This window comes from Strigops habroptila, chromosome 6 (genome assembly GCF_004027225.2).
Source record: "Strigops habroptila isolate Jane chromosome 6, bStrHab1.2.pri, whole genome shotgun sequence".
In the NCBI taxonomy this organism is placed as follows: Eukaryota; Metazoa; Chordata; class Aves; order Psittaciformes; family Psittacidae; genus Strigops; species Strigops habroptila.
The window spans coordinates 43,556,420-43,581,439 of record NC_044282.2 but is presented as its reverse complement, the minus strand read 5'-3'; the positions used below and the strand labels follow the sequence as shown (position 1 = coordinate 43,581,439).

At 36.3% G+C, this 25,020-nt stretch overlaps 1 protein-coding gene across 1 annotated transcript in view; it reads right to left on the bottom strand.

The window, feature by feature from the left end:
• Window positions 1–24,255, bottom strand: part of TPO (thyroid peroxidase) — a 38,226-nt gene extending 13,971 nt beyond the window's left edge. Inside the window, 8 exon segments of the mRNA XM_030489711.1 lie at window positions 3,315–3,830; window positions 10,266–10,472; window positions 13,023–13,152; window positions 17,794–17,926; window positions 19,815–19,984; window positions 21,632–21,713; window positions 23,931–23,981; window positions 24,162–24,255. Coding sequence (XP_030345571.1) covers window positions 3,315–3,830; window positions 10,266–10,472; window positions 13,023–13,152; window positions 17,794–17,926; window positions 19,815–19,984; window positions 21,632–21,713; window positions 23,931–23,981; window positions 24,162–24,255 — 1,383 coding nt within the window.
• Window positions 24,256–25,020: the final 765 nt, after the last annotated feature.

Below are 25,020 nucleotides of genomic sequence, written 5' to 3'. Positions count from 1 at the left end.
ATTGTAATTTCACAAGAAGTTTCATCCAAGTAAGCCATGCTGAACCCAATAGTTGTAGTTAAGTTAACATACGTCAGCCTCAGAAGACACCCACTTTCAACCTACACCTTGGATAATGGCAGAGAAATAGAATGCAAGATGCTCAGAGAACACAAGCAGGTGCAGAAGGAAGTGAAAAAAACACGTATATACACACCAAAAATAAAGGCAGTTGTCAGCAAAACAGGAATAAGCAAATCAAGTAGATAGTGTCGTTTCAGTTAGTAAATAACAATGAAAAAATGTCTTTTTGCACAAAACTCTAGGTAAACCAGGGTATGTATTTTTAAAGTGTGTATTGCAGCATTAATACTTTAGAGTTAAGCAAGTATCATTCCCATAAAACACAAGGGGAGAGTTAACCACTGTTGTGGGTTGTATTAACTACTACTTATCAGTGAAACATGTTCACAATGCAATGAAAAAAATCTGTTTTCTGCAGGATATCAACAGGCAATTGTTATGTTTGGTAACTTTGTCAAGTTTCTATTATTAAATGCTTGGCACTGGAGATATTTATGGTGCCCAAAAAGCCTCCAGGAGGAAAAGTATGTCTAGAGATATTTTTTTTAATTCTCCTTATTCTAGCATGAAGGGAAGGCTTTTTATTCAACTCTCTATAATTACACAGCCACAGGCAAAAATTATGTTTGAAAGTATTCATTCCAAACAGAGAGAATTTTAGAAACGTGCAGCAACTGAAACAAAATTTTATAGAGGGAATCTCAAGGTAACTTCAACGAGAGCTGTCATTAGTGTACTGGTTAACATATCACATTAATAGAGATACTCCAATTATCTCCCTTGAATGAATGTCTCTAAGCCAGCTAGATATAACTCAAACACATATCTAATGAGCCATAGGCAAATCTCATTAGCCTGTGATACTGACAGAAAAAATGAGTAGCCCGGATTCATGTAGTGGATTGCCTTGCACAATGTGTTTTCTTTCAAGCCATAATGATAGTGAACATAAATCAAAAGTGTATGAATGCTCAGAGACCCACTTTTGGATTTGTACTTTCTTCTAACAAGTATTAACAACCATTCTGACTTGTCAGTGCCATTATTTTAATGCAAACAGCAGATTTACAGAAGAGGAGCAGACATGGTTAATGTAAACAAAACATATATATTGTCATGGTTTAAGCCCAGCCGGTAACTCAGAACGACGCAGCTGCTCGCTCACTCCTCCCCCTGCTCCCAGAGGGATGGGGAGGAGAATCGAAAGAACGTAACTCCCATGGATTGGGATAAGAATAGTCCAGTTACTAAGGTATAACACAAAACTACTACTGCTACCACCAATAATAATAATGATAAGGGAAATAACAGGGGGAGAGAATACAATTGCTCACCACCTGCCGACTGATAACCCAGCCTGACCCAAGCAGCAATCCGGGCCTTCTGGGTAACTCCCTCCAGTTTATATACTGGGCGTGACATGCTGTGGTATGGAATACCCCTTTGGCTAGTTTGGGTCAGGTGTCCTGTCTCCGCTTCCTCCCAGCTTCCCCTGCCCCTCCTCTCCGTCAGAGCATGAGACTAAAAGTCCTTGATCGCAGTAAGCATTATTTAGCAAAACCTGAAAACGTCGGTGTGTTATCAGCATTGTTCCCAGACTGAAATTCAGAAGCACAGCACTGCACCAGCTGCTAAGAAGGAGAAAAATCACTGCTACAGCTGAACCCAGGACATATATATATATGTGTATATATATATAAAAGCCAAACTTTTCAAAAAGACTGACTAAATACAGTTAAATAAAGTATGTTACTTTTCTGAAGTTATCTACCTGTAAGTGTAAATAACAACACAGTAGAGAACACAGGTGGTTTCTTAAAGGACATATTCTGCATATTCTGCTGACCAAAAATTGTGGCAGAAGAAAAGTGTTTTATCAGAACAGTGAAATTTTCTTCCCTCTTTCCCCAATTTATCTTCAAAAATGTCTCCTTTCGTAACTAAAAAAACTATTTATAAGTATCAGAAGCATAGGAAAGTCCCCTAGCCTTCAGTTTATTCTGAATATTGGTCATCTGTCGTTATGGATTATAATGGACAGACTGAATTTCTGTGTCTTAGGTTGTCTGATTAAAGGTGAATCTCCACAAATGCAAAAGCCCTAGTGAGGCTTGGAGGAGCAAGATCAGGCAGAGCAACCTGAGTAACCAAACCATCAAAAAGGGGCTCATGAGATTGTCCATTCCCTAAAGCCACCAGAGAGACCAGCCAAACCCTGAGCCCAGGTGTGAAATCCACCAAGGTAAGCCAATGAAAGAAACTGTCCTCTGAACTTCAAGAAAGCTAAAGAGGCAATTGCCTGCAGGGGTAGGAGTTGTTGTGGGCCACAACGAACATGTGTCAGACCATCTGTGCTATCCACTTTGTGCGAGAGCCAGCAAAGGTTCTGTTTTTGTTGTGTGATGACTGGTGTGGCCTACCGTGTGCATGCATGTGTGTCCCCACACTGAGTAAAAGTACTGTGAGGAAAAAAGAAGTTAAATCCTGCATAGCTATATCAGGAGAGAAAATAAAATTATAAAGATAAAATAAAATAAAATTAGAAAAGAAAAGAAAAGAAAAGAAAAGAAAAGAAAAGAAAAGAAAAGAAAAGAAAAGAAAAGAAAAGAAAAGAAAAGAAAAGAAAAGAAAAGGAAAAGGAAAAGGAAAAAGTAAAATGCTGTGTAGAAATAGATTTTTCTAATTTTGGGTCTAACATAAATATTCTTATAGTCTCTTTTCTTCAGTATTTTCCCATATTTATATCTCCTATCAAGAGTAGCCCTTGAAGTTTATTCATTAATGCTTTATTGAGAACTTCACAGGCATTTTTATGCAGAGAAGTTATTAATTTATATAATATGTATGAGAAAGTAAGCCTTTTGAACTCTGTGTAAATACAGAGACATTACTTTTTAATTGTTTTCTTTACTAAAAAAAGAAAACCTACAAAGAAATGCATCTGAAAAGGCTTCTTCAAAAGGCAAATAGACACCTGAGAAGCCAGAAGAAAGATGTAGCAGAGCAGAAACTGCCATGAAAATCAGAGCACTGAGAGGTCTGGCCAAACTAAGGACCAGAACATTGCATTCAGGAAAGTGGAAAACAGAACAAACTTCAAAATTTGAAGCGCAGAAATAGGTGGCAAAGAAAAGGTATCATGATCTCAAAAGCCCCCCACAGATATGTGTTTGAAGTTTTGTCATCAATTCTGTTCTGACATCAGTTCTGGTATTTACTGCAACATGTAGATAAGCAAATAAGCGGCCAACCTGATGCAGAGCACCGACAATTTTTCGTGCTTCTTGGTAGACTGTCTCAGAGTTCCAGTGGCCATTGATGTTTTTGAGGGCTCGGGCCATGCGGTTGTGCTCTCTCAGCCACAGTGTGTGCATAGCTGCCAGAGATGTGACCTCACTCGAGCGGCTGTCCCCAGCCATAAAGCATTCAATCCTCTCACCTTTACTTGCATTCAAGTCTTGTGCACAAGGTGATGGGATCTGGTCTGTAAAAGGCAGGTATTCCCGATGGTTATCATAATATTTAACATTTACTCTAAGAAGGCCTTCTTTGCTTGTTAAATTCCTCAGTTTGTTTTCAACAGCAGGGATACTGCCATAAACAGTAGAAGCATCAAGGAAAGAAGTTAAGCCATTGATCTGTTGTCTTGGATTTAGTGCTGATAGATTGCCAAAGAGAATACTATGATCACCAGTGCCACATGCAGGAGATGAGCGGTAGAAGGGCAGGCAATCCATCCCTGTGGATAATGTATCATTGGTGGTCACCTGCATTAAAAAAAAAAATAAATTTGTATTTTCTGAGGTGAAAATAACAGCTGTGGATGTTAAATTAAGGGTTGTGTAAATATTTCCATCCTTTGTTTTCAGTTGTTCAGATCTCAACTACTGGAGTGACATATTCTAAACTTGTAGAGATTGTTTTCCTTCAGATTTAAGCAAAGAGATGATTCAACCTTTTAAAGTAAAGACAAATGAAAACCAAAACTTTTACTCTGTCATTAAGAGCAAGCTACTGATGTACCCTTTTGCATAGATCTACACCTAAACTAGTCTGGCTTCACAATCAAAAATCATTATGAAATGTATCACACTGAAGACGTGAACATCTGGTCTAATTATGTTCTACTGAACATCAATTGAAACAACAGGTTTACATGTATACATTAAAACGTAATGAAGAGTATCATTGTCTGCAGCAGCACGCTGTAAGAGCTTTGTTTCAATACTTAATTCTAATCCAGTTTCCTAACTAAAAAAAAGCATATGTAATTATTCATTCTGCTTTCTGCCAGTCCCCCACAACCCTTCTTCTACATCATTTTACAGTGACAGGTGTCTTGCAAATATTAAAACCTGACTATCTTTATAAAGAGCAAAGGCTGCACATAGCCTTTGACAAATGAAAGACTTTCCAGTCGTTTATCAGTCTGATGTACACAGAGCCGAGAGACTGAGGTCAAATGGTGATACAGCATTTGTGTGCTAGTCAGCATGGATATAGTCTGAACCAGCCAGTCACTTGGTCAGCTATTGCAAATACGGGTAAAAGGCATGAGAGAGACGTATGGGAATTATCAAATGAGATCTTGGGGTATAGGTAAGAGTATCAGGAAAGAATAGAGCCCAAACCAGACAGTTAGAAGGTTTGTCACAGAAGAGAACTGAAAATACGTGTGAACAACTTAACAGATGTGAGCAAGGCAGAAGAGATGTTGAAGGAGGAGAGAAAGGAATAGAGAGAAAGATTTTATTTGCATTGTAAGATATCCAAGGGGAAAGCTCAGATCATCAAGTCTATTTAAAATAACAGAGTTCATAGCTAAAAAAAAAAGCTGCCATTTTCCAAAATTACCAAAATCTCTCTGTGTTGTCTAACACAGATTTGGTCTTTGCAAACTCTTTTTCTCAAAAGGACATTACTTCCAAATCATAACAGTACTATATTGGGCACCAACAATGAGCCAAAACAGCCTCTCAGTTCCAAGAGCTTAAAAAAGATTAACCTCAGTTAAAAAGGTGATAACAATCATGAGTATGAGTTTCAAGGAATATAAATCTAGGGTTTTCTTATCAATTCATCAGATAACACTTAATAAAGCTGCTGAAATATCCCAGGGAAAACAAAAAAATCAAAAATTTAACTACGAGAAAATAAATGTTTTGTATAGACACCTGATACAGATAACTTTTATTCTATCTGCTTCTTTTAATTTTTCAAATCTCTTTGGCAGAAGACAGTGAATACTGCATATGTTAGAAAAAAATTCTGCAATTTCTTCTTCATTCTTCTAAATAATATAAAGATCAGTCTGTGAAAATAGAAGTCATTAAATTGGGGTTAAAAGTAACAAGGAATCTTTGGAATGGAATTCAAGAGCTTCATACAATAACATCTTTACCTCATTTATTTTACCAAGTAAAATTTTCTTACTGCTGAGAACTCTTGTCAGAAGGGATTGATACCAATGAAGCATTTAAGTTAAGAAAGGGTTTCTTTTTTTTTTTTTTTTTTTTAAGTTTTGTTTGGGGAAGAAATTCTTCCAATATTTATTCACTTCCTAGGTTTGGGCAAATCAAAATAGGTTATTTTTGAAGGAAATATGTAATTTTTTTTCTTCCTTTCACTGATTGCTGAAATCAGTAATTTCTCTTCCTTGCGTTTTCTATTTAGCATTTGTCTCTATTATTAAGTCTCTTGCTATTAGTGTGGCTTCTTTTTCCCTTCAGATGGTAAAGTAAGCAGGAAGCTCATCTCATACTACAAATACCTGTACTTGGAAGCCACAACCCTGTATGTATTTGAGTGTCTCCTGCTCCTAGTTATCAGCAAAATCTGGAAGAATTCAGGTATCACTAGGAAAAAAAAAAAAATGCATGAGATGCCTTTAAGTTGTTAAACAGCAAGGCTCACAACAAAACATATCAGCAGTGAATGAAGTTCATACTGAATAATTTTTAGTTAACTGTCTCTGCAATTTCAGTTCAAACCATTCTGTGCCCCAATGGAGAAAAGCAGCAGTAATGAACATTAAGGGACTGGCAGAACTGCAAAATGCAGTTCTTTCCCTTTTCATGGGATAAGTAGTGTGCAGCCAGAAGCTGAATGTGCAGATGAGAGGTTCTTTATATTATTATTATTCAGATGACATCAAAAATAATGTGAGGGAAAAAAAAAAATCCCTTTCTGCTGAAATGGGTACAGAATCACCTTTTTTTTTTTTTTTTTTTCCTCCCCAAAACTAATGAATAATATTCATTTAAAAAAAAAAAAATCATATTAATTCTTTCTTTGCCTTGCATAATTCTGGAGGAAAAAAGGTCACAACAAAACTCTCTCTGGACACAATAGTTTTCCTAGTATATCTGCACACAGATTTAACCTGCTATTGGTATGTGCACAGTCAAACCTTCTTATGGTGAAAGTCTTCTAGGTGTAGAACTATGAAAGGCACTAATCGTTTCAGTGTACCACAATATCTAAACTGTTATTTCAGTTGAAGAAAAATCTTTCTTATTGTGAACTTGTTCTACAGGAAATGACCTTGTCAAAGGACTTTTGCTGTAGACTTAAATGAAAAAGTAGCTTATGGCCTATGAAAGTTTGCCAATAAGGAAAACACGAATGTTTATTTGTGGACATGAAACTCGGAGGAGAATCAATGACATCTGACAGTGAACTACTACCTCTGAAACATAAGAAAAAGGCAGGGAGCCACTTTGCTGGTTGTTTGGCACACACGGACTGATCCATTTGTAGCTGAGACAGTAACCTGTCTTGTTACAGTTACTGTCTTGACACAGTAACTGTCACCATTTGCAAATCACCTCACTTTTCTGTAGCTGTTTCTTTTCCACGTTTTTGTATCTGAACTGTCTGGAAGCTTTTCAGGATTGTACCTTACTCTGTGTATGTGTCGTGTCTAACTTACTGTCACCAATGTAATTAATTCTGAATGAAGTCAGTAGCTGTCCTATGAAAGTTTTTATAATGCCTCACCATGTCTCAGCTGTAACCCAAAGTAATCATATGGAGAATGACAGGTTATCTCCACAACCCTGTTTCATGTGTCAGGCTGCTGTAAAAACAGTATAAACTAAAGCTAGTGATCTTTTATTTTTTTATTTTTTTTTTTTACATTGTAGGATTCTGAAAAGATAGAGAAAAACAATGTTAAGGCTCTACCAGAAGCTACAGGCTCGATGTGAGAACCACTGGGTGAAATTCTATAGCTTTTATCTTGAAAATGTCCAGAATAGAAAATCATAATTATTCCTGCTAACCTATGAGTCATTTACCTACACTTGTTATTAATATTAATGCACTACGAGAGCTTTCAGTCCTTCATTGAATTGCACTGATTCAGAACATTTTCCAGACAGCTTTCCCAACCTTCACAGACAGGAGCTTCTTCCTCTCCCTGGTGAAACCGCCCGAGAGGGCATGCAGCTGTAAGCACAGCTGTCCTTCTCTATGGGTGGATTCTCCCTTGGGTGCCACTGTCCTAGGAACACAGCAAGAATACAAACTGGAGCATCTGTGTTTACACTGTTGGATAATATGCTATTGATTTCACTCTCTTTGGAAGCCAGCCACAGTTTCTTCATATACAAAATGAATGCATAAAGCTAACTGTGGCAGTTTTCCAAATGTTTAATAGGTGGAGATTGGTTTTAATTAAGATTTCAGGAAGAAGATCAGTTCTAGGGGGTAACAGCATTTTGTTTCACTGTTAAATAAATAGTTCCTCTGGTCACACTAATAACTAATCCCTCTTTTTTTTTTTTTTTTTTTTTTTTTTTTTTAAATACAGCTTCTAGTCTTTGCCTTTGACAAAAGCAAACAAAAAAAAAAAGTCACAAAATACTAAACATATAATAAAAGCAAAAAACCAACCATGTTCACATCTGTCTCTCTAATCTGTGAATAACAAAATAATAAAAAAATGGAGCTGAAAAATGCATGGGACTGTGATCATGTAATGAATCCACAAGTTGGGTAACTTACCTAATACTCTCAGGGTTGTGTCTGAACTTTTCTATACCCACACACCATGGCCATTCTGAGTATCAGACTCTAACTCCCAACAGTAGCCATGGGTATGCCTTGACCTCCTTCGCCTGCTAGGTTACACTGCTGAGCAGGAGCAGCTCCTAGGCTACATTCAGTGCTAGATATCTTACATGTACACATAACTTGCCTTTAAGAACATCCTTGAAACACACTCTGTGATGAATCTCTTCACAGCTCCCTTGTTTAGAGCACTGAAGGATGCACTTGTGGATCTAAACCCTGGTAATCTGTGCAGCTTCTTTCTCCCTGCACCATAATGCCTCTACCACGTTAATGCTAGCCTTGGAGTGCATTATTGAAGAACCCTTAAATTGCCTCTTTTTTAAGCAGCTGGGATTTCCAGGCTTGAACTTGTCAGGGTTCAGTGATTAGACTTCTTTGGTCTCTGTGATTCACATTTGATCCAAGTTATGGTCAACAGTATGAGTCTCTTCTCCATTTAAAAATCCATTTAGTAATAAAAAATGTGGGGGTTTTGCACTTAAAGATAAATACTAAATGTGTCATTTCAAAGAATACGTCATAAACTTGAAAACGTAAGCTTTTGAAGACTTTTGCAGTTTTATATGTAGAGCAAAATAACTTTTTAAAAATAGGAGTCAATACACAGCTACGTTGTGTCATATGGATATGATGTATCCTTCATCATATCTTAGGAAGCACTGCTGGTCAGGGACTGGACTTCTGCCCTAGCCGCTCTTGGTAAGACTTTGGGAATGGGAATGTTTCTAAAGCTATTACTTTACCCCTAAAGCTATTTACTTACTTTTATTCATTCCTTGCCCCAGATGGAAATTTAAGACATAGTAAACTAGAGATTTTTGTCAAAACTATAGTAAAAACATTGTAATTAGGGCTACTGTGGCTAAACCAGGTTAGCCGGTCACTCAGCATCCTGAGAATAATGCTTTAAGAAGCCTGTGCTCTTTTTGAATGCTCTTAAGCTCTACTTTCAAACTTTCAGAAGTTTGTATCTCCTTGGTGAGAGAGACTAGGTTTACCTGCCTGAGGTAAAATTGCAGGCAGTCATTAATTTCACTTACCCTTCCCTGTGTTTTAGATTCTTTCACCAGAGGAATATGAGCCATCTTTCAACACAGGACCTGATTTTGTGCCCATTACAGTTAGCCAAGTATTTTCCTTTATGTTTAATGATAGTGGAAAGAGGCATTTAAGGGAAAATGAGACTGTAGTGTAGTTATCAATTATGGTTTGTTGAGGGGAAAAGAGTTTTCTATTCTGATGGAACTTATTCCCTACATTGCCTTTAGCGCATAGAGAAACTGGTCAGTAATCAAGGTTCAACCTTAAGGAAAGTAACTCAAGTTGCTCTGAATTGAGATGGGGGCATCAGTCCAAGGGCTGTAACGGGCATGGGGGTTTCCTATGCCATGAAACAAACAGGCTGCACTCTGAGGGGAAAAAAAAAAAAGAAAAGTGGTTTTACTTTGCTACTGATTTTTTTGAGTGAAAGAATAGTTATACTTCTAAATTAATCAGACAAGAATACAGGAACCTATATTTCTACCAATTTATGTTTCTTCTAACCCTCTTACAAGCTTTGAATTCATGTTTTCCATCCACTCAAAGCAAAGAGGTGATGTATGTAAGTTTCAGCAACTCCCAGAAGATCATTTTATACATACATTAAAAAGATAACTCTCTTCAAAAGTTTGCATTAGCTGCTGGAAATATCTTTCCTTTCATTGAGTAACATTAAGATCCTTTCACTTTATCTGGCTGGTAATTTAAAAACAGAATTATTTATGACTACTTCCCTATTATCCCCAGTAGAACTCAAAACCTTGAAGTATGAGAACAATAATGTTGTGGGGAACTAGTAAGGTATCTCTACAACATAAACCTGAGAGAGAGAAAAAAAATGGTATTTTACTAAGTATCTTAGCTATAGTTTGTTATCTCTACAAACCAATTTAAATATCTACCTGTTTCATGTAATAGTTGTATTGGGTTCCCATTTTTCTATCGCTGTCTGCTCTGGTGTTTCTGGATGATCTACCAATTTCCTTTATAATTATTTCAGTGTATGTGTATCACTAATGTGTTTTACTTTACTCACCTGTTTAAAGCCTTAAATTTATCTTGAAGAAATTAATTTAGAATCTTACCTTTATTGGAAAACATGGATTTTGTTTTTCACATGTCATCTGGCACTCCATTCCATTCAAGAAGGTGGTTCTACTTGTGCTTTGGGGTGTGAATGCAATGTCATGGTCTATGTACTGTCCCCATACCATAATAATATCAGAATACACGTTGTCTTCAGTAACAGCCTCATTAGACGCATGAATAATTGTTTTTGTCACTTCACGAACCTGGGAAGAGAACTAATTTACCTTGAGTTCCAAGTAGTATTTACTTCTTACAAAATGCTAAAACACTAAAAAGGGGGTAAAGTGATAAAAGCTATCTTTTTTATTAATATTATTTTTCCCTTAGGATACTTTATATTGTGGAGTACTTTTAATGTTTTGCCCAAAGACAAAAAAATCCAACAATGAGAATAACCTCAACCTCTGAAAGACTTTTATTTCTGTTCAGGAGCTGGGATACCAGTGCCACAAGCAGGTTCAAGATGTTTCAGCTGTTTTTCTATGTATTTGCCAAATGAGCAGTGAATCTTTGATCTGTTCTTTTCCAGAGAATTTTGAAAACCACACATTTCTTTTAGATTGGCTAAAATTTTTCTTTCTTTTTGTTCTGTTTTCTGCTCCTTTAACAAACGGATTCTCTTTGCTAGGCAACCTCAAATCACTGTGGATACACAGAGGGTCTGGGCTGCTCTGTACTTAAATGGAGCAGCTTATACAGCCCAGGAGACAAGCAGGTTGCAAATACACAGCAGCTGAAAGCTCTGCTTCATTTTCCCAGGCAGGGAGAAGCCAAAACATATTTCTGAGACAATTTTGTGAAGGCTGAATAGAGATACAGATGCTCTGAGGGGGAACACATGGAGACATCTATGCTACATGTCCAGCCTATACTAATAACCAAGCAAAACCATCAGAGCAAAATCAGGAGTCAGTTTGTGATGATTAGGGAAATGTTATTATTCACAGATTCCTCCCTCGAGCTGCAAAATATTCCCTTGCATACAGCAGCTGCCTTAGAAGTCAAGCAACTGAGAGGAAAGCACATAAAATACAGCCAACAAGTCTGTAATGAATACAGGTGCTATATAATGAATGTGTAAGGCAGGTGCAGTTAAATAGAATTGGTAAGGACAAGAGGCAATATGGGACTTGTTAGGAACATCAGGCTTTATATTGAAATAGTCAAAAGCAGTGATAGATACAGCTCATCAGGAATAAAAGTCTTTATATCAGTATTTTAATAGCTTTGGTGACCACAAAGCACAAACTTTCTTTTCTTGCAGTTAGTAAGATTTTCTTATCACTGTTACCTTGCACAGCTGTGCTGTGTTCTAATATTGCTTTATAGTAATCCTTACACTTACCTCTCACCTTCTTATCATTTTCATGTTGCTTTTTAAAGGATATAGTTGGCTAGCTAAAAGTACAATAAAAGACAATTATGTAAATGAGAAAAACCATCTATTGCACTAGTTTTATCGTATCTTACTTCAAAATAAAGCAGAGAACTTTGATGATGGTCAGATATGATCAGATTTGGTACAGTCATGTAGTTTTGTTTGAGTGTGTTTTACTTCACAAGCATGTACCCTAACGAATATAGAAAAAGGCAGTTTGTACAATCTACTGGAAATTTACCTGTGTAAATGTCAGGTTTTCATCTTTAAGTGCTAAATTTTGCAGCTTAGAGACAATGTTATTTAATTAATATCATGAGTTGCAGGTGACATTAACACTAAATTCGCTTGCTTATCCTTTATTAAACATAGGGTGGTTAAAATAACAAGACTCTGAGTCCATTAAAAGTCAGATTTCAAAGCCATGATTACAAACTAGAAATAGCAAATCCAGCCCAAATCACTGTACACTGCACTGGGGAATTTTTCACCCAGTCCTCTATGCAAATATTCTTTGTTCAAACTTTCTTTTGTAGCAGCTCTCCTACTTTTTAAGTATATGAGCTGCTAAAATTCACAATATTGCAATGATTTCTTAGCCCAGTAACATGGGTGAAAACAAGGTAAAAAAGGATGTTATGATTTGACAGTAATACTTGTTTAGTTAGGGTACACTAATCTAGGAGAAATGGTATACATGTGTACATACCATATACATGCATGCTAGCATGCCTATGTGCTTTATATTTATTTATTTAACACCCAACCTTGTTTTGCCCCTTCTCCTTCCCTGAATAAAGGCACCATTATTAAAACAAAGAATCATAAGATCACTGGAAAGTCTAGGCTGGAAGGAAACTCTGGAGACATCATGGTGCAGCTTTCTCTTGAAAACAGAGATTACCTTTTCAGAGCCCCAGAAAGCCAAGTCTTGGGCATTTCCCATAAGGGCTATCCCAGCAGTTGTCTAGGCAGCCTATTCCAACATTTAATTATTCTCACAACAAATTTTTTTTCTTGTATCAGACAAAATTTCCCCTGGACCAACTTATGACAGTTGCCTCTTGCCATGTTGGTGTGCATCCCTGTGAAGACCTCCCTCTTCTCTGTAACACTCTTTTCAGCACAGGAGGGCTGTGATTAAGTCCACACTGCACCACCTTTTCTCTAGGCTGAACAATCACCTCTCCAGGTCTGCGGGCTGCCCTACATCTGGGGCAAACCAGAAGGCTTATGCCCCATCTGCTCTCCACCAAACTCCTTTTTGGCAGAGCTGCCCCCCCAAGGTAGTATGTGCCCCCTTGCACTCCGCCACAGTGGCAGTTATGCTTAAAGCCCAGAGTGTTTCAAATAATCTTGTGGTGCACTTTCTAACCAGGGGTAGCTGGACTCCATTGTATCGGATGCTGGGATCCCATCCTCGAGGTTGGCTGAACCCATCTTCATAGGCTGGTGGAAGCCACCTAGCCAAGGCCGTGTTGGATGCTCCCCATCTAGGATGTTCCCTGAGAAAAGAAAAAAACCAAATCTGGATATAAATTATATACATCTAATTAATATACAATAATCATCAGCCACAGAGTAATATTCCATTGCAATAAGATGTTCATGTAGTAATCTTTGAAAAGGTAACAAATACTGTCTTCATGTATGCCAGCATTAGTTTGGCTCAAAAGGAAAATACAGAAAAATTAAACTAGTAATGAAATATTACTATCTTACATTTATAATATAAGTTGGTTACCTTCTGACATCTTTGAAATACTTGCCCCAGTGATTTCCTAATTGTGTTCTCATTCCCCATAAAGTCAGATATACTCATAAGTGCCTTTGCATCTTTTGAAAGATATTTGCTTAGAGAAGTAGATATAGGAAATCAAGATCTAGGAAAATATAAAGCAGCTCTGGAATAAAGATGAAGAAAGCTTAAAAGGAAAATGGATGATAGTCTTATAGAAGTAATTGTTTAGCAGGACCCAAGGAGAACGATTGCTGAAGTTGCTGAATTCAGTGGCAATTCTCCCTCTGCTTGCAACTATACTAATTACTTAGGTACAGCTTTGAGAGGGCTTATGCACCAGCCCAAGCACTTGTATGAATTTAACTATGCTTTTAAGTTGCTAACACTAACTGCAGTGCGTTTCTGGCTCATGCCAACTAGCTTTCCTCTGAATGACACTTAGCTGGGAACACCTTGGGATTAGTGCATGCCAGTTTATCATCCTGCATCCAGCCTGCTTGGAAGAGGGAAGCGGTGAAAAAAGTTTAGGCAAATGCCTGAGTAAAAAGGTGGCAAGAATCAGGTCATACTTGATTTGAAGGCCAGTAAATGATTCCTAGTGATTTTTATGTATTAGTACTCTCAGTGAGTCTTGGGCTAGACCTAAATAATTTTCCTTCTGTCATGAACATTCCTAATGTATTTTTCCAATGAGAATATTTTAGGGTTTTCTGTTTGTTTTGTTTGGTTGTTTCTTTAACATGTCCTGTTCAATATATATTTCATAATTGTTAAATACGTGTTTATATATATAGACACTAAAAGAAGAAATAAATTTTTTGCAATGTATCCAGTTGACTAAAATTGTAAACTAAGCCACAAAATACCAGAAATATTCCCAGACAGTTAGCAGAAATACAGAGTGTTAAAACATACATTTATATGTCTATTGGGATGCTAAAGAGGAAACAATTATTAATACTTCACTGATCTCTGGCACACTGAAGTGGCTCAATTTGCCAAGCTATATGGTACAGTAATACTCTTAATTATCCACAATAATTCACACTTGAAGGTTGAAGTATGCTTTAATAAAGCATTCAAATTAGTTACAGTTGATTTGCTTTTATTGAAATTGCATAAAATACTGCACATAGTGTAGTGCTATTTCACTCAATTAAAAATAATGAAATATTAATTTAACTGCTTAACTAGTGATTTTTCTCCTGATTGCTTTTATATTTTAGCAGATCATTGGAATGCTACTTTGGTAAAACCCTTCTCACATGCTTTTTTATTATTACATTAAACATGTTAATGTCTTGGAATCTTGCTTAAGTTAAAAAGGTTTTTATCTAGGGCAGCTGAAATAATGAGATTTTGGTACCATACAGCTTTATAGAGTAGTCAAATTTGATTACAACACATTCTGTATATGGGAAGTGGGACTTTTCTTTCACTTGTGAAATACTGGAATTGCAAAGTCTGGGTTTTGTTTTGGCTCCCTTAGAGAGAATCTGGAGTTTTAAGATGCAATTCACTATCCAGACTTATGTCTTTTAAATATTATTTTAATGTCCTGACTAGTTTCAGGTAGAAAGATGAATGCCATATGGCAATTTATTAAATGGATATTGTCATGTTTTACATTCTCTGAGCTACCATGGACGTAATTTCTGGCAAACATGGAAGATTTCTGAAAAATAAGCCTGCTACTAAACTGAACAGCTTGTATTGAAGCGAAGCAGCTATCCTAAAGGAAGCATCTTAATTCCTTATTACAGTCAGTGGATTTAGCTGGGACTGCTCTTTCTTTCCACTAAATGAGCCATATTCATACCCCTAACTCTGATGGTACTAGAGCTTCACACTAAGCATCAGGTCCTCACCTGATGAAATGGTTAATGACACAGCAATGAAATAGAAATGCTGCAGATAAAATGCCGCCTAGCTGCACAAATATTAGGGGTACAAAAAGTAACCTAGTCATCTAAGCACCTGCCCACCAAGTCAGAGAGACAGACAACTCCTAGAAGCCACCCTATCATCCAATCCTATTTCTCACTATTAGGAACAGCTAAAGCTGCAGCCTTGAAGTAGGCATATAACTACCTCAGAAAGCTAAGATTAGGTGAGGTTAATTGTACTGTGAGATTCCATTCCTTTAGCACCTGTAATTCCTTCACCTTTGAATCCCTTTCATTACACTACACACTAAAAAACTACACAGATCAATGCTAGTTATTTGGGTTAAAAAATGATGAAAAAATAGCTATCTGGCCATGCCTTGTCTCCTCTTACTTATTTTAAAATAATGCTGTAAATTTATTTTGCTTATTATACACACATATGCCTTCAGGCAGAAAGAAAAGTAAAATCTGTTGATATCTGTTACTAGTAAAAGTGGATAATGACACTGCTGCAAATGTCTGATGTCATGTTGATATTCCCCGTGAAGGCTGCGTTTATGTTATTCTGTTATGCGTTTGTTCTAGGAAGTTCACACTAAACCAAAGTAATCTCAGAGCTGTGGAATAAATAATTTGTAATCTATCTGATCTGTCCCAAATATGTGAACTAACCAAGTAAAACTTCTGTGAAGAATTTCCATGCTAACTTATCAACAGATTCAAATATATTTTTCTTACAGGTAAACAATTAATTCCACTGTGAATTTTGGTTTTAAATTTCACCTATGAAATGCAGCATTCACTGCTCTACAGCACAGCTGCACATTCCTACTGGGTGACAAAAATTACAAATACAACGTAAGTCCTGATATATTTTCTGCCTGAAAGTGGCAGCTGTAAAGCAAGGAAAAGTACAGACTGGTAGTTCATTTAATGTTTGAAGTCTTTGAAACTGGCTTACATCATAGAATATGTTGTTTACATTATAGTGTAATGGGCTTTTTAAGCTGACTTATTTCAGTAAAGCCTGAGGTATTTCAAGGGGCTCACAAAGTTTTACACTTCCTGTTTTCTTTCCTGCCTTGCACCTTTTATAGGTATTTAAAGAGTCTGAAATGCCAGCACATGTGAATGCTGGGTTTAAACACCAATTTGGTGCAAGGATAAAACTATAAAAAGTAGAACACAGTGACTACAGACTAACCAGATTCAATGGATCATATTTGTCCTACCCAGCTGAAATCCCTGTTCACATCCTAGTGTTATCAGAGTCATTGAAGAGAAAAAAGTTTTACCTTATCCAGAGCAGATTGAATTTCTCTCCATCTCTGGAGAGAAAGACTACAGTTGCCATGCTGGCAAATTAAGAGCTTCAGACATGTGCCTATGTTCAGCTGCATGAATCTTGGCCAATGTATTCAAGCCCTGATGGAGTTGTCAGTGCAAATATTATACTAGCTGTTAGTTCAGATGCCAAGCAACTCTGCAAGTGCATGGGGGAAATTATGGATATCCACATAGTGAGATTTATAACATCGATGCATATCAGGTTGTGTCCTTTCAACAAAGAGCCGAGCCTATCATCAGAAATATTCCTTGCAAATGACTTGTGATGTAGCAAAACAGATTCATCTCACAAAACCAGACTGAATAACAAAACTGCATAATTTTACTGCTGTTCATTCACTATGTTGCACAGTGCCCCAAACTGTGCAACACTAATGGCTTTCCATTTACATCTCTGTAGTTCTTCACTTGTAAACACTACAGTCTGCTTTTCAGTTTGTGACCTTACGCATATGTATCCAAAGCCTGCTGAGCACAAACATTTTTTACCCTTGTACCCCTTGCTCTCCTTCTCAGTTTTAGACCCTCATTGCATTAGAGGATTCTAAAGATACAGTTACATCTGTTATGTTGGGTTTTGCAGGAAACAATTGCTACATATATTAGGTAACAAGTAGATGATAGTAGTAAATAATAGTAATTCGGATAGCCAGTAAGCATGTATTTATACAAATAGACATATAAAACCAAATATATTATCTGGAATTTTTAGATGCATGTTTGCTAAATATTAAGGTTGTGAGAAAATACGAAAATGAGAATCTACTTGATTTTCTTATTGCACCTTGTGAAGCAATTATATTTTCTTGCTCAATATAATTTTATCAAGTTCAATAAAAAATGAATGCTGGGTTAGTATTCAGCCTGTTTAATTTGTATAGAAAAAGACTTTATAGAAATAGTCTTCCTTAAATTTAAAGTTCCTTACATAGTATTAGAAGCCTTCATAGGGAGAGCCTGTCTGGAAATGTTAGTGTACCAAAATTTAGATGAAGAGATTCTTCCTCTGGGAGATTTCAGAGGTACCTCATTTAGAGATGTATTGATGCCAAATGTAGCTGATTGATTGAGGTTATCCTGCCCACTTTTTCTAGTAAAAAGTAAACATAGCTTCTTGAATTTAAAGAATAAGAAAGGAGTTTTCAGGGCACAATTCTTATATTACATACCTGTTATTGCAGGCACCAGTGATGAGTCGGTATTTATTAGCTATGCAATTGTTTGGACATTTTGGTGGCAACATATAAGGCAGACATCCAGAAATATTAGCAATTGTAGTGAGCAGATCAGCTGACAAAAGATCTGAAAGCAAGAAACCAAACAAGCAATTTGCTCTACTGCTATATAGCTGTTACAGGAGAAAAGGCATCATTGTCAGATACTACTGCAGCATTCCCTCTCTTCTTCCTAGGAAAGAGCACTTCGTAAGAAGTGTTGCAGGAAGCAGTCTTGGGGACTTAGGGGAGACAGAAGGTGAAAGGAGAGAGCTGTTTTTTATTATCTGATGCACAGAGAATTAGAAGAAAGTAGTCCAGCCATAGCTAACCTGCTCCTTTTTCTCCTTTAACCTGCCCTCTGCTTCCTTCTTTCTCTGCATTGTAGTCACATCACTTGGCTGGTCTCTGTGCTTACAACAAAGGTGCAAAAAATGCCATTCAAGGACAGAAATACGTACCAAGGAGGAATAATGTAGGACAGAAAAGATTCAGAAATTTAAAGACTCTACAACTGACTATATAGTTAAGTGTGGAGTGGAAGAGGCTCAGAAATATTAGCTAGAATGTGGAAGCTAGGTAAAATCAGACCTCTATATCATTAGATAGCATGTTAATAATATCTTTCTAATATGATCCCTGTGAGCATTCTGCTGATGAGGGACAAAGTCACAATGTTGTGTAAGATTCAGAGAGCTGCACACTCCCTTGCTCACGCAGGCATGTGAATGCATGTATGGCCACTTGGAGGTAGAAGTACTCATGAAAGAGGAGCAACAACCTTCCTGAACTCAGAGATTTTCTGCCATTCAAAAGGACTGTAAACATCACATGCTGAAAGAAAATGGTAGAGTAAGCATCTAAGTCTTGCCCTTTTTTCCCCACTGGTCACCCAGTCCTACCACTTACCTGTTCTGCCCACCCAATTCTGAAATTAACTGCTTTATTTTGAAACTGCATCATAAGGGAAATAATTGTATCTCTCTGTGTGAATGTCTGTGTATATATAAATACATGCACACACGCAGATATACTTTTAGTTCTACAGATGTCCCATTAGTTTAGTAAGCCAGATGTTTCTGCAAGGAAAAAATATAATAAACTGTGGACCTTTACATTTGTCTACAGCACTCTTATGATTCCATATCTTTAAAAATAATGTCATGTTATAACACTAAGACAGAGAATACGCATTATAATTCTACAGTTCATGCTGCTCTAAATGACAGAATTAAATTACGGAAAAACAGCTCAGTGTTTCTGAATTTTTGAGCCTTCCAGACACTAAACAGGCATCTTGAAATTAATCTCTAATTAACAGCAACAAGAATTTTGCTTTACTTAGACAATTATACATCATTGAATATTCTGGATTACTTCTCTTGCTTTCTCTATCTAACAGAAAAAAACAGCATTAAAATAGAAACAAAGTGGAAATAAATGTGTAACAGCAATGCATTATAAAATCAGTTTTGGAAATAAGAAAGTGTTTTCTTGAAAGAGGGATATTAATAAGGCCATCAATGTCCAGAGGAAGTCTATTTGAAAATGTCATAGATGGTTAGAAATTGTATTATTTTATTTGTAGACCCTAGGCCCCAGATGCACTAAACCCAAAGTGCTGGGGAAGGTAGATATTTCATTGTAAACAAGAAGCTTGCAACACTGCAGATATGAAAGCTGGTTTATAGGCGATACAAATATACAACTATGAGTTCACAGGATGCCAATAGCATAGTGCTGCTCTCCTCAACTATTGGAACATAACCCACTCTCCAGCAAAGAAAACTGTGAACTACTGATTATGTGAGGTGCTTTTAAGAACAAAAGACAGGGCATCCTGGCCCCAGGGTGCAGACAACATATGTACTCCTGCCAATGGTAAAATAAAAGTGAATCTAACAAAACTTTAATCTAAAAGACAACATTCAGAAAATCAACAGGGGGTTTTGCCAATGTCAGTACACTATATTTACCAGTTGGATGCAATGAGCGTTTGCGCTTCTGGCAAACCTTTTGTTTCAGTACTTGAATTGACATTTCCATTCGTTCAGCTGCTTGGGAAATATCTTGACTCTCTTGCTCAGGAAATTTTGAGAAAGCCAGCAACAAGGTAGGAGCTGAAATTCCCCTTCCTTGGGTATTTCTATAATTGAGATAAAAAAAACAGAAGTTTTTTTTTTAATATATAACATTTTAGAACTTGTTTATATCTATATTTCTCTATGTTGGATGTATTCTGAGTTTAAGATGTATTTTGATTGAAGAGTATGCTGGGAAAGCAGAGAGGAAGACTACTTTGTGACCTTGTTCTGCAAGCAAAATTCTGGAAAGAAAGGGAAAGTGCTCCTCCATGGGACATACACACAGGGTTAGGATTGTGAGAAGCCTTTAGAATGAGACAGAAACTGTCGGGGTGGACAGAGCTGTCAGCACAAAGCAGCTGGGAAGACCTTATGCATGATAACACAGGACTCCCACTATAGACACATCGAAGTGAGTAGGCTTTGTTTTCATGCAACATTTAACATCAAAGACAATCTCGGTCATTGCAGGTAGATTCACAAATGCTTAGGCACTTGGGAGTCAAGCAAGTACAGTCCATGCTAGAGACATGTATCCTGTCAGAGACTGTCCAAGCACCTGCCTTGCACTGACTAGTTATATATGGAGTCTCAGCAATTAGTTTAGTAGGGCTTCATTAGACAGTTATGTGGCTATATATGTTAGTTTACAGCCTGGCCTTACCTCTAACTTTAAGGAGCCCAGGTTTGATGAGATAACTTCTGTAACATAAACTTAAACACATAAACATATGAAAATCCTTTTTACTGTGAGGGTAGTCAGATACTGCAACAGGCTGCCCAGAAAGGTTGTGGAGTCTCCATCTTTGGAGATACTCAAAGCTCAAATGGACAATGCGCTGAGCAATCTGCTCTAGCTGACCTGTTCTGAGAATAGTACTGGCCTAGATGGTTTCCAGATCTCTCTGAACTGCTCTGTGATTCACTACAAGATTTATTTTTTACTCGGCATGGGTTGTCTTACCACTGTCCTTTCATTGGCAGAGGAGCCTTGAGAAAAGTGCATGAGGGAGAACTTCCTTTTTAGCTGGAAGTCCCAAGTCTTAAACTGACTTCCAGCTTAGAAAAGTACACTCCAGTCTATCCCATTTCCAGACATGGTCATAGGTTGCAGACATCTCTGAGGTTGAATGAAGTTTTTAGACTCTTGGCTAGTCATCTTGAGGCATTTTCATTCCTATAAGTAGATTGCTCTCATAGCATAACTCAGTCACAAGAGGGCTTTCCCTAAGTTGTTCACTACCCACAGTGCAAGATAAATGTTTTATTTTCTTTCCTTTATCCTTTCATTACATCTGTTTTAGATGGAAAGAGAAATGTGAAATTCACTTTAACAGTCCCATTTAAGGCAATAGGGGTTTGACATATGCCATAGGAATTGTTCCCATTTCACTCTGCACAAGAAAAAAGATCATTAATGTTCAAACCCACGTAATGTTCATAAAATTACAATTTTTTGAGATGTGTTAATGGAATGTGGTGTGTTGCTTTGATCAGAAAAAACATTCCTATTTGTGTTCATATTTCTTATTTTTCTCACATTTTAAGAGAGCGATTTATGTGGTGATAACACACAAGGTTATATTGATTCAGGTGATCATGAACGTAACCTATCTTTATATGTTTTCTCGAAGAAACAGACTGATCTCAAACTTCTCTGGTATGAAAGCTTTTGGCTGAATAAATCCTTCACTATTTTGTTTTTTTACCTTTTCAATGCATAATGTGCAGCATAATCCACTAGACTAGAGCCCTTCTGGATAGCCTTAGTAATGCAGTTATCTTCAGTTTCTTCTCAGTAGGGAAAAAAATAAAAGAAAGACGAATACGTTATTCAATAATTTATATTTACATTACAGGTTTGTAATATTAAGATAATGTGTAATTTTTCCCTTTTAAAATGATCTCCATATTTTATTGTTCATGAAACTAATGTGGCTTCTGACCTTTCCGAAAGATTAGGTACGGGTAGTAAATCAATTCTTCCCTAATTTATATGGCTTGAAAAGTTAGACTTTCCTTCTGTTTTTTCCAATACAAATCCAGCTGTGCACATGTTAAGTAGTACCAAACATAATAGGTCTAGCTGAAACATGTTGTGTTCTGTTTATGCAATTATGATCGTTAGGCTTCAGATGTATTTTTCATTAAACTGTCCTTGGATTGATAGCACAAATCTGAGCCTCCCTCACAGGTAATATGAGCTGGCCTGAGCCACATGAAGAATTCAAGTCAATCTTCAGGTATAATTAACAAACTTTAAAACTTTCTGGAACCTGACCAATGCATGAAAGCCTTATTCTCATTTCTCCACATATATTTGATGGAAAGATATATGTGAACCTAATAATACTTCAGCTATGCTATTTTACATGGTCCTATCATGGAACATGCGTCATTCCTCTTTTGTGTACATCTAGTTTGTATTAAAAGAATCAGTCATATTTAAAGCCCAACGGTTTATTTCTGTACTTTGTGGGATCACCCATTTTTTTTCTTAGAAAATGACTCATAAATAATAATAGATTGCTAACAACCATTTATGTACAATTGCTCATCATTTATATACAGTGTAATTTTAGGTGGCATATTTTACTGTAGTTCATGTTGTGCTATTTCTGTGATCTATTTTTTAAATAGGTCTCAGCTCAAGGGAAAATAATGTGTGATGAGGCATAATCTTTCTTATGCAAAATTCTAGCCCAGTTTACTAGAGATCTTTTCATCATCTAAGTATAGCAGTAGTTATTTCTCTTTTTCACCTATGTGTGATAAAATATTCAGATGATTCGTTTAATGTTATCATTCAGATTTCTGTTACATCCGAAAACTTTTTTTTGAGGCTATGTTAAAAATCAAGACTGATCCTTGTAGGCCATACAACAGCTAATTATTTTAGAAATTAATATTGGATTATTTTTAATAATTTTAGGAGGTTTACCTCCAAGAAATATATCATGCTTAATGTATTGTTCATCATGTGGTATTGATTCAGACTCTAATCTACTAGAGAAGATCCACCTGCTATACTTGAATTCCATTGCTTCCTTCCTTATCTACTGAGAAGTATGATTTTGGTACCAACGCAATGTCTCAAAAATGTGGTTCTTACAGTAATAAACATAAACATTATTTTGTATTGTTCCCATCAGACCAAAAGACACTTACTTTAAAAAAAAAAAAAATTCTATACAGTCCATCTCTTCTGTTTATTTAGTCCATTCTATTTAATCCATACATATTCATTTTGTTTTAACTAACATACTATATAACTTCATTTTAGACCATGTCTTTCCAAACAATTAATGTGGAAGATATAACTAGAGAATCCGCTGTAGAAAAATATGATTCCCTGTTTCAAAGTCACAGTCCGAAAAAGATTTCCCCTTGGAAGAAAGAGCTTGGAGATTGGTTTTTTTGATGTTGTTGCTTGTCTATTTTACAATATAAATTTATTTTATTTGTGTTGTACACTATCTTCAGACGAAAACTTTCCTAAGGAACCATATCACCATCACTTATAAGTTATGTCCAGCTATATAATTTAAGAGAATGTAAAGACTGAAATCCTGATTCTTCATCATCTCTCCCTTACTTTAATGTAAAATTGGTCTCTGAAGAACTCTCTTAAAATTCAATCTAGTAACTCCTATATCTTTAGTCTACTAGATCTAACTAATTTAGATAGAACAGATACAAATAAAATAGCTCTCATGTTTAAAATGTCAAGAGTACATCGTTTGAACATAGGCATTACTGCAATTTGAGATGCTCTAAGATCTCCCTGGTTTCTGCAGGGTGCCAGCAAAGGACCCACAGGAAATATGCACCCTCACGGGCCAGCAGCAGGGTGCCAGGTGGGACATTCTATAGCTGATGAGTCTAGCCCAGGATTACTAAACGTAGTGATTGGCAGTCTGGGAAAGAAATCCAACAGTCATGCTTGTAAACATGTCACCTGACAGGAATGTCGCTAAGAAAGCAAAATCTCTCATAGTCAAAGAATACATAATTGAGATACATTCTACATACAAATTTTTCCTTTGTGAATTTATGAAGCTGCATGTTAAAAGAAAACACCCATGGAATAATTCTCACAGAAGTCAGATAGTGTATTTTGTACATAAAAAGAGATTAAGCTAAACTGCTATTGCTAAACTGTCTGCAGTGCCAGTATATTTTCAGCTTAACAGTAATCGTTGACAAAAGAAAATAACATGCATTTTTTCTGTTACTTACCAAAGAGGATATCTTTGCCTATCTGAAGGAAAGAAAAGAAAACAGCTGTGAAGGCTATAGCTGCTGAAAATCCCAAAATAATGAACACTTTCATCTACAAGAAAGAAGAGATAATTGTTGACAAAGTACATACCTGCATCTTCTAATTATAAGACATACTATAAATAATTTCCTGCATATGGTAAATTTTACTTTAAAGTTTGATTTGTAGCACCATGTTTGACTATGTTTTTGAAGTTCAAAATATTAATTTTTAGAAATAACTGTAATTAAGTTTCTCTTTTTTCCTTCCTTATTACTTTTTCTCTCTTTGAAGAAACTTCTAGCACAAAGAAATACATCATTTTATTTTATAACACAATATGTTCTGGCAATATTAGCAACACTTTGTCTATATATTACAAATTCAGCAATATTGTACCATTCATTTTAAAATTCTGTGTGCACTAACATGATTTGATTGTAAATTAGTCATTGCACATGAGATAGTGAAACTGGCAAACCTGAAAATACCTATCAGACCCCTCTACACTCATATCCATGTATAATTGTGATATCAAGCACAATGAATATGCTCACATGGCTAATGTGATCTACATTCTGCATTTCAGTACATGGATTTTCTGGTAGTTATTACAGCAATGCAAATATATAAACTATCAAAGAGGTAACATTTTTCACATGCCATATGTCAATTGGAGATTGAAAGATTTAAAATATCTTTAGCTCTATATTTTCATCAACATAAAATAATAATTATACAAATAAAGAATAAATTAATAAATAAATAATAATAAATCAACTCTAAAAATCCAGGGATGCAATATTACCCATAGAAACTCAATACGAAAACACCCAT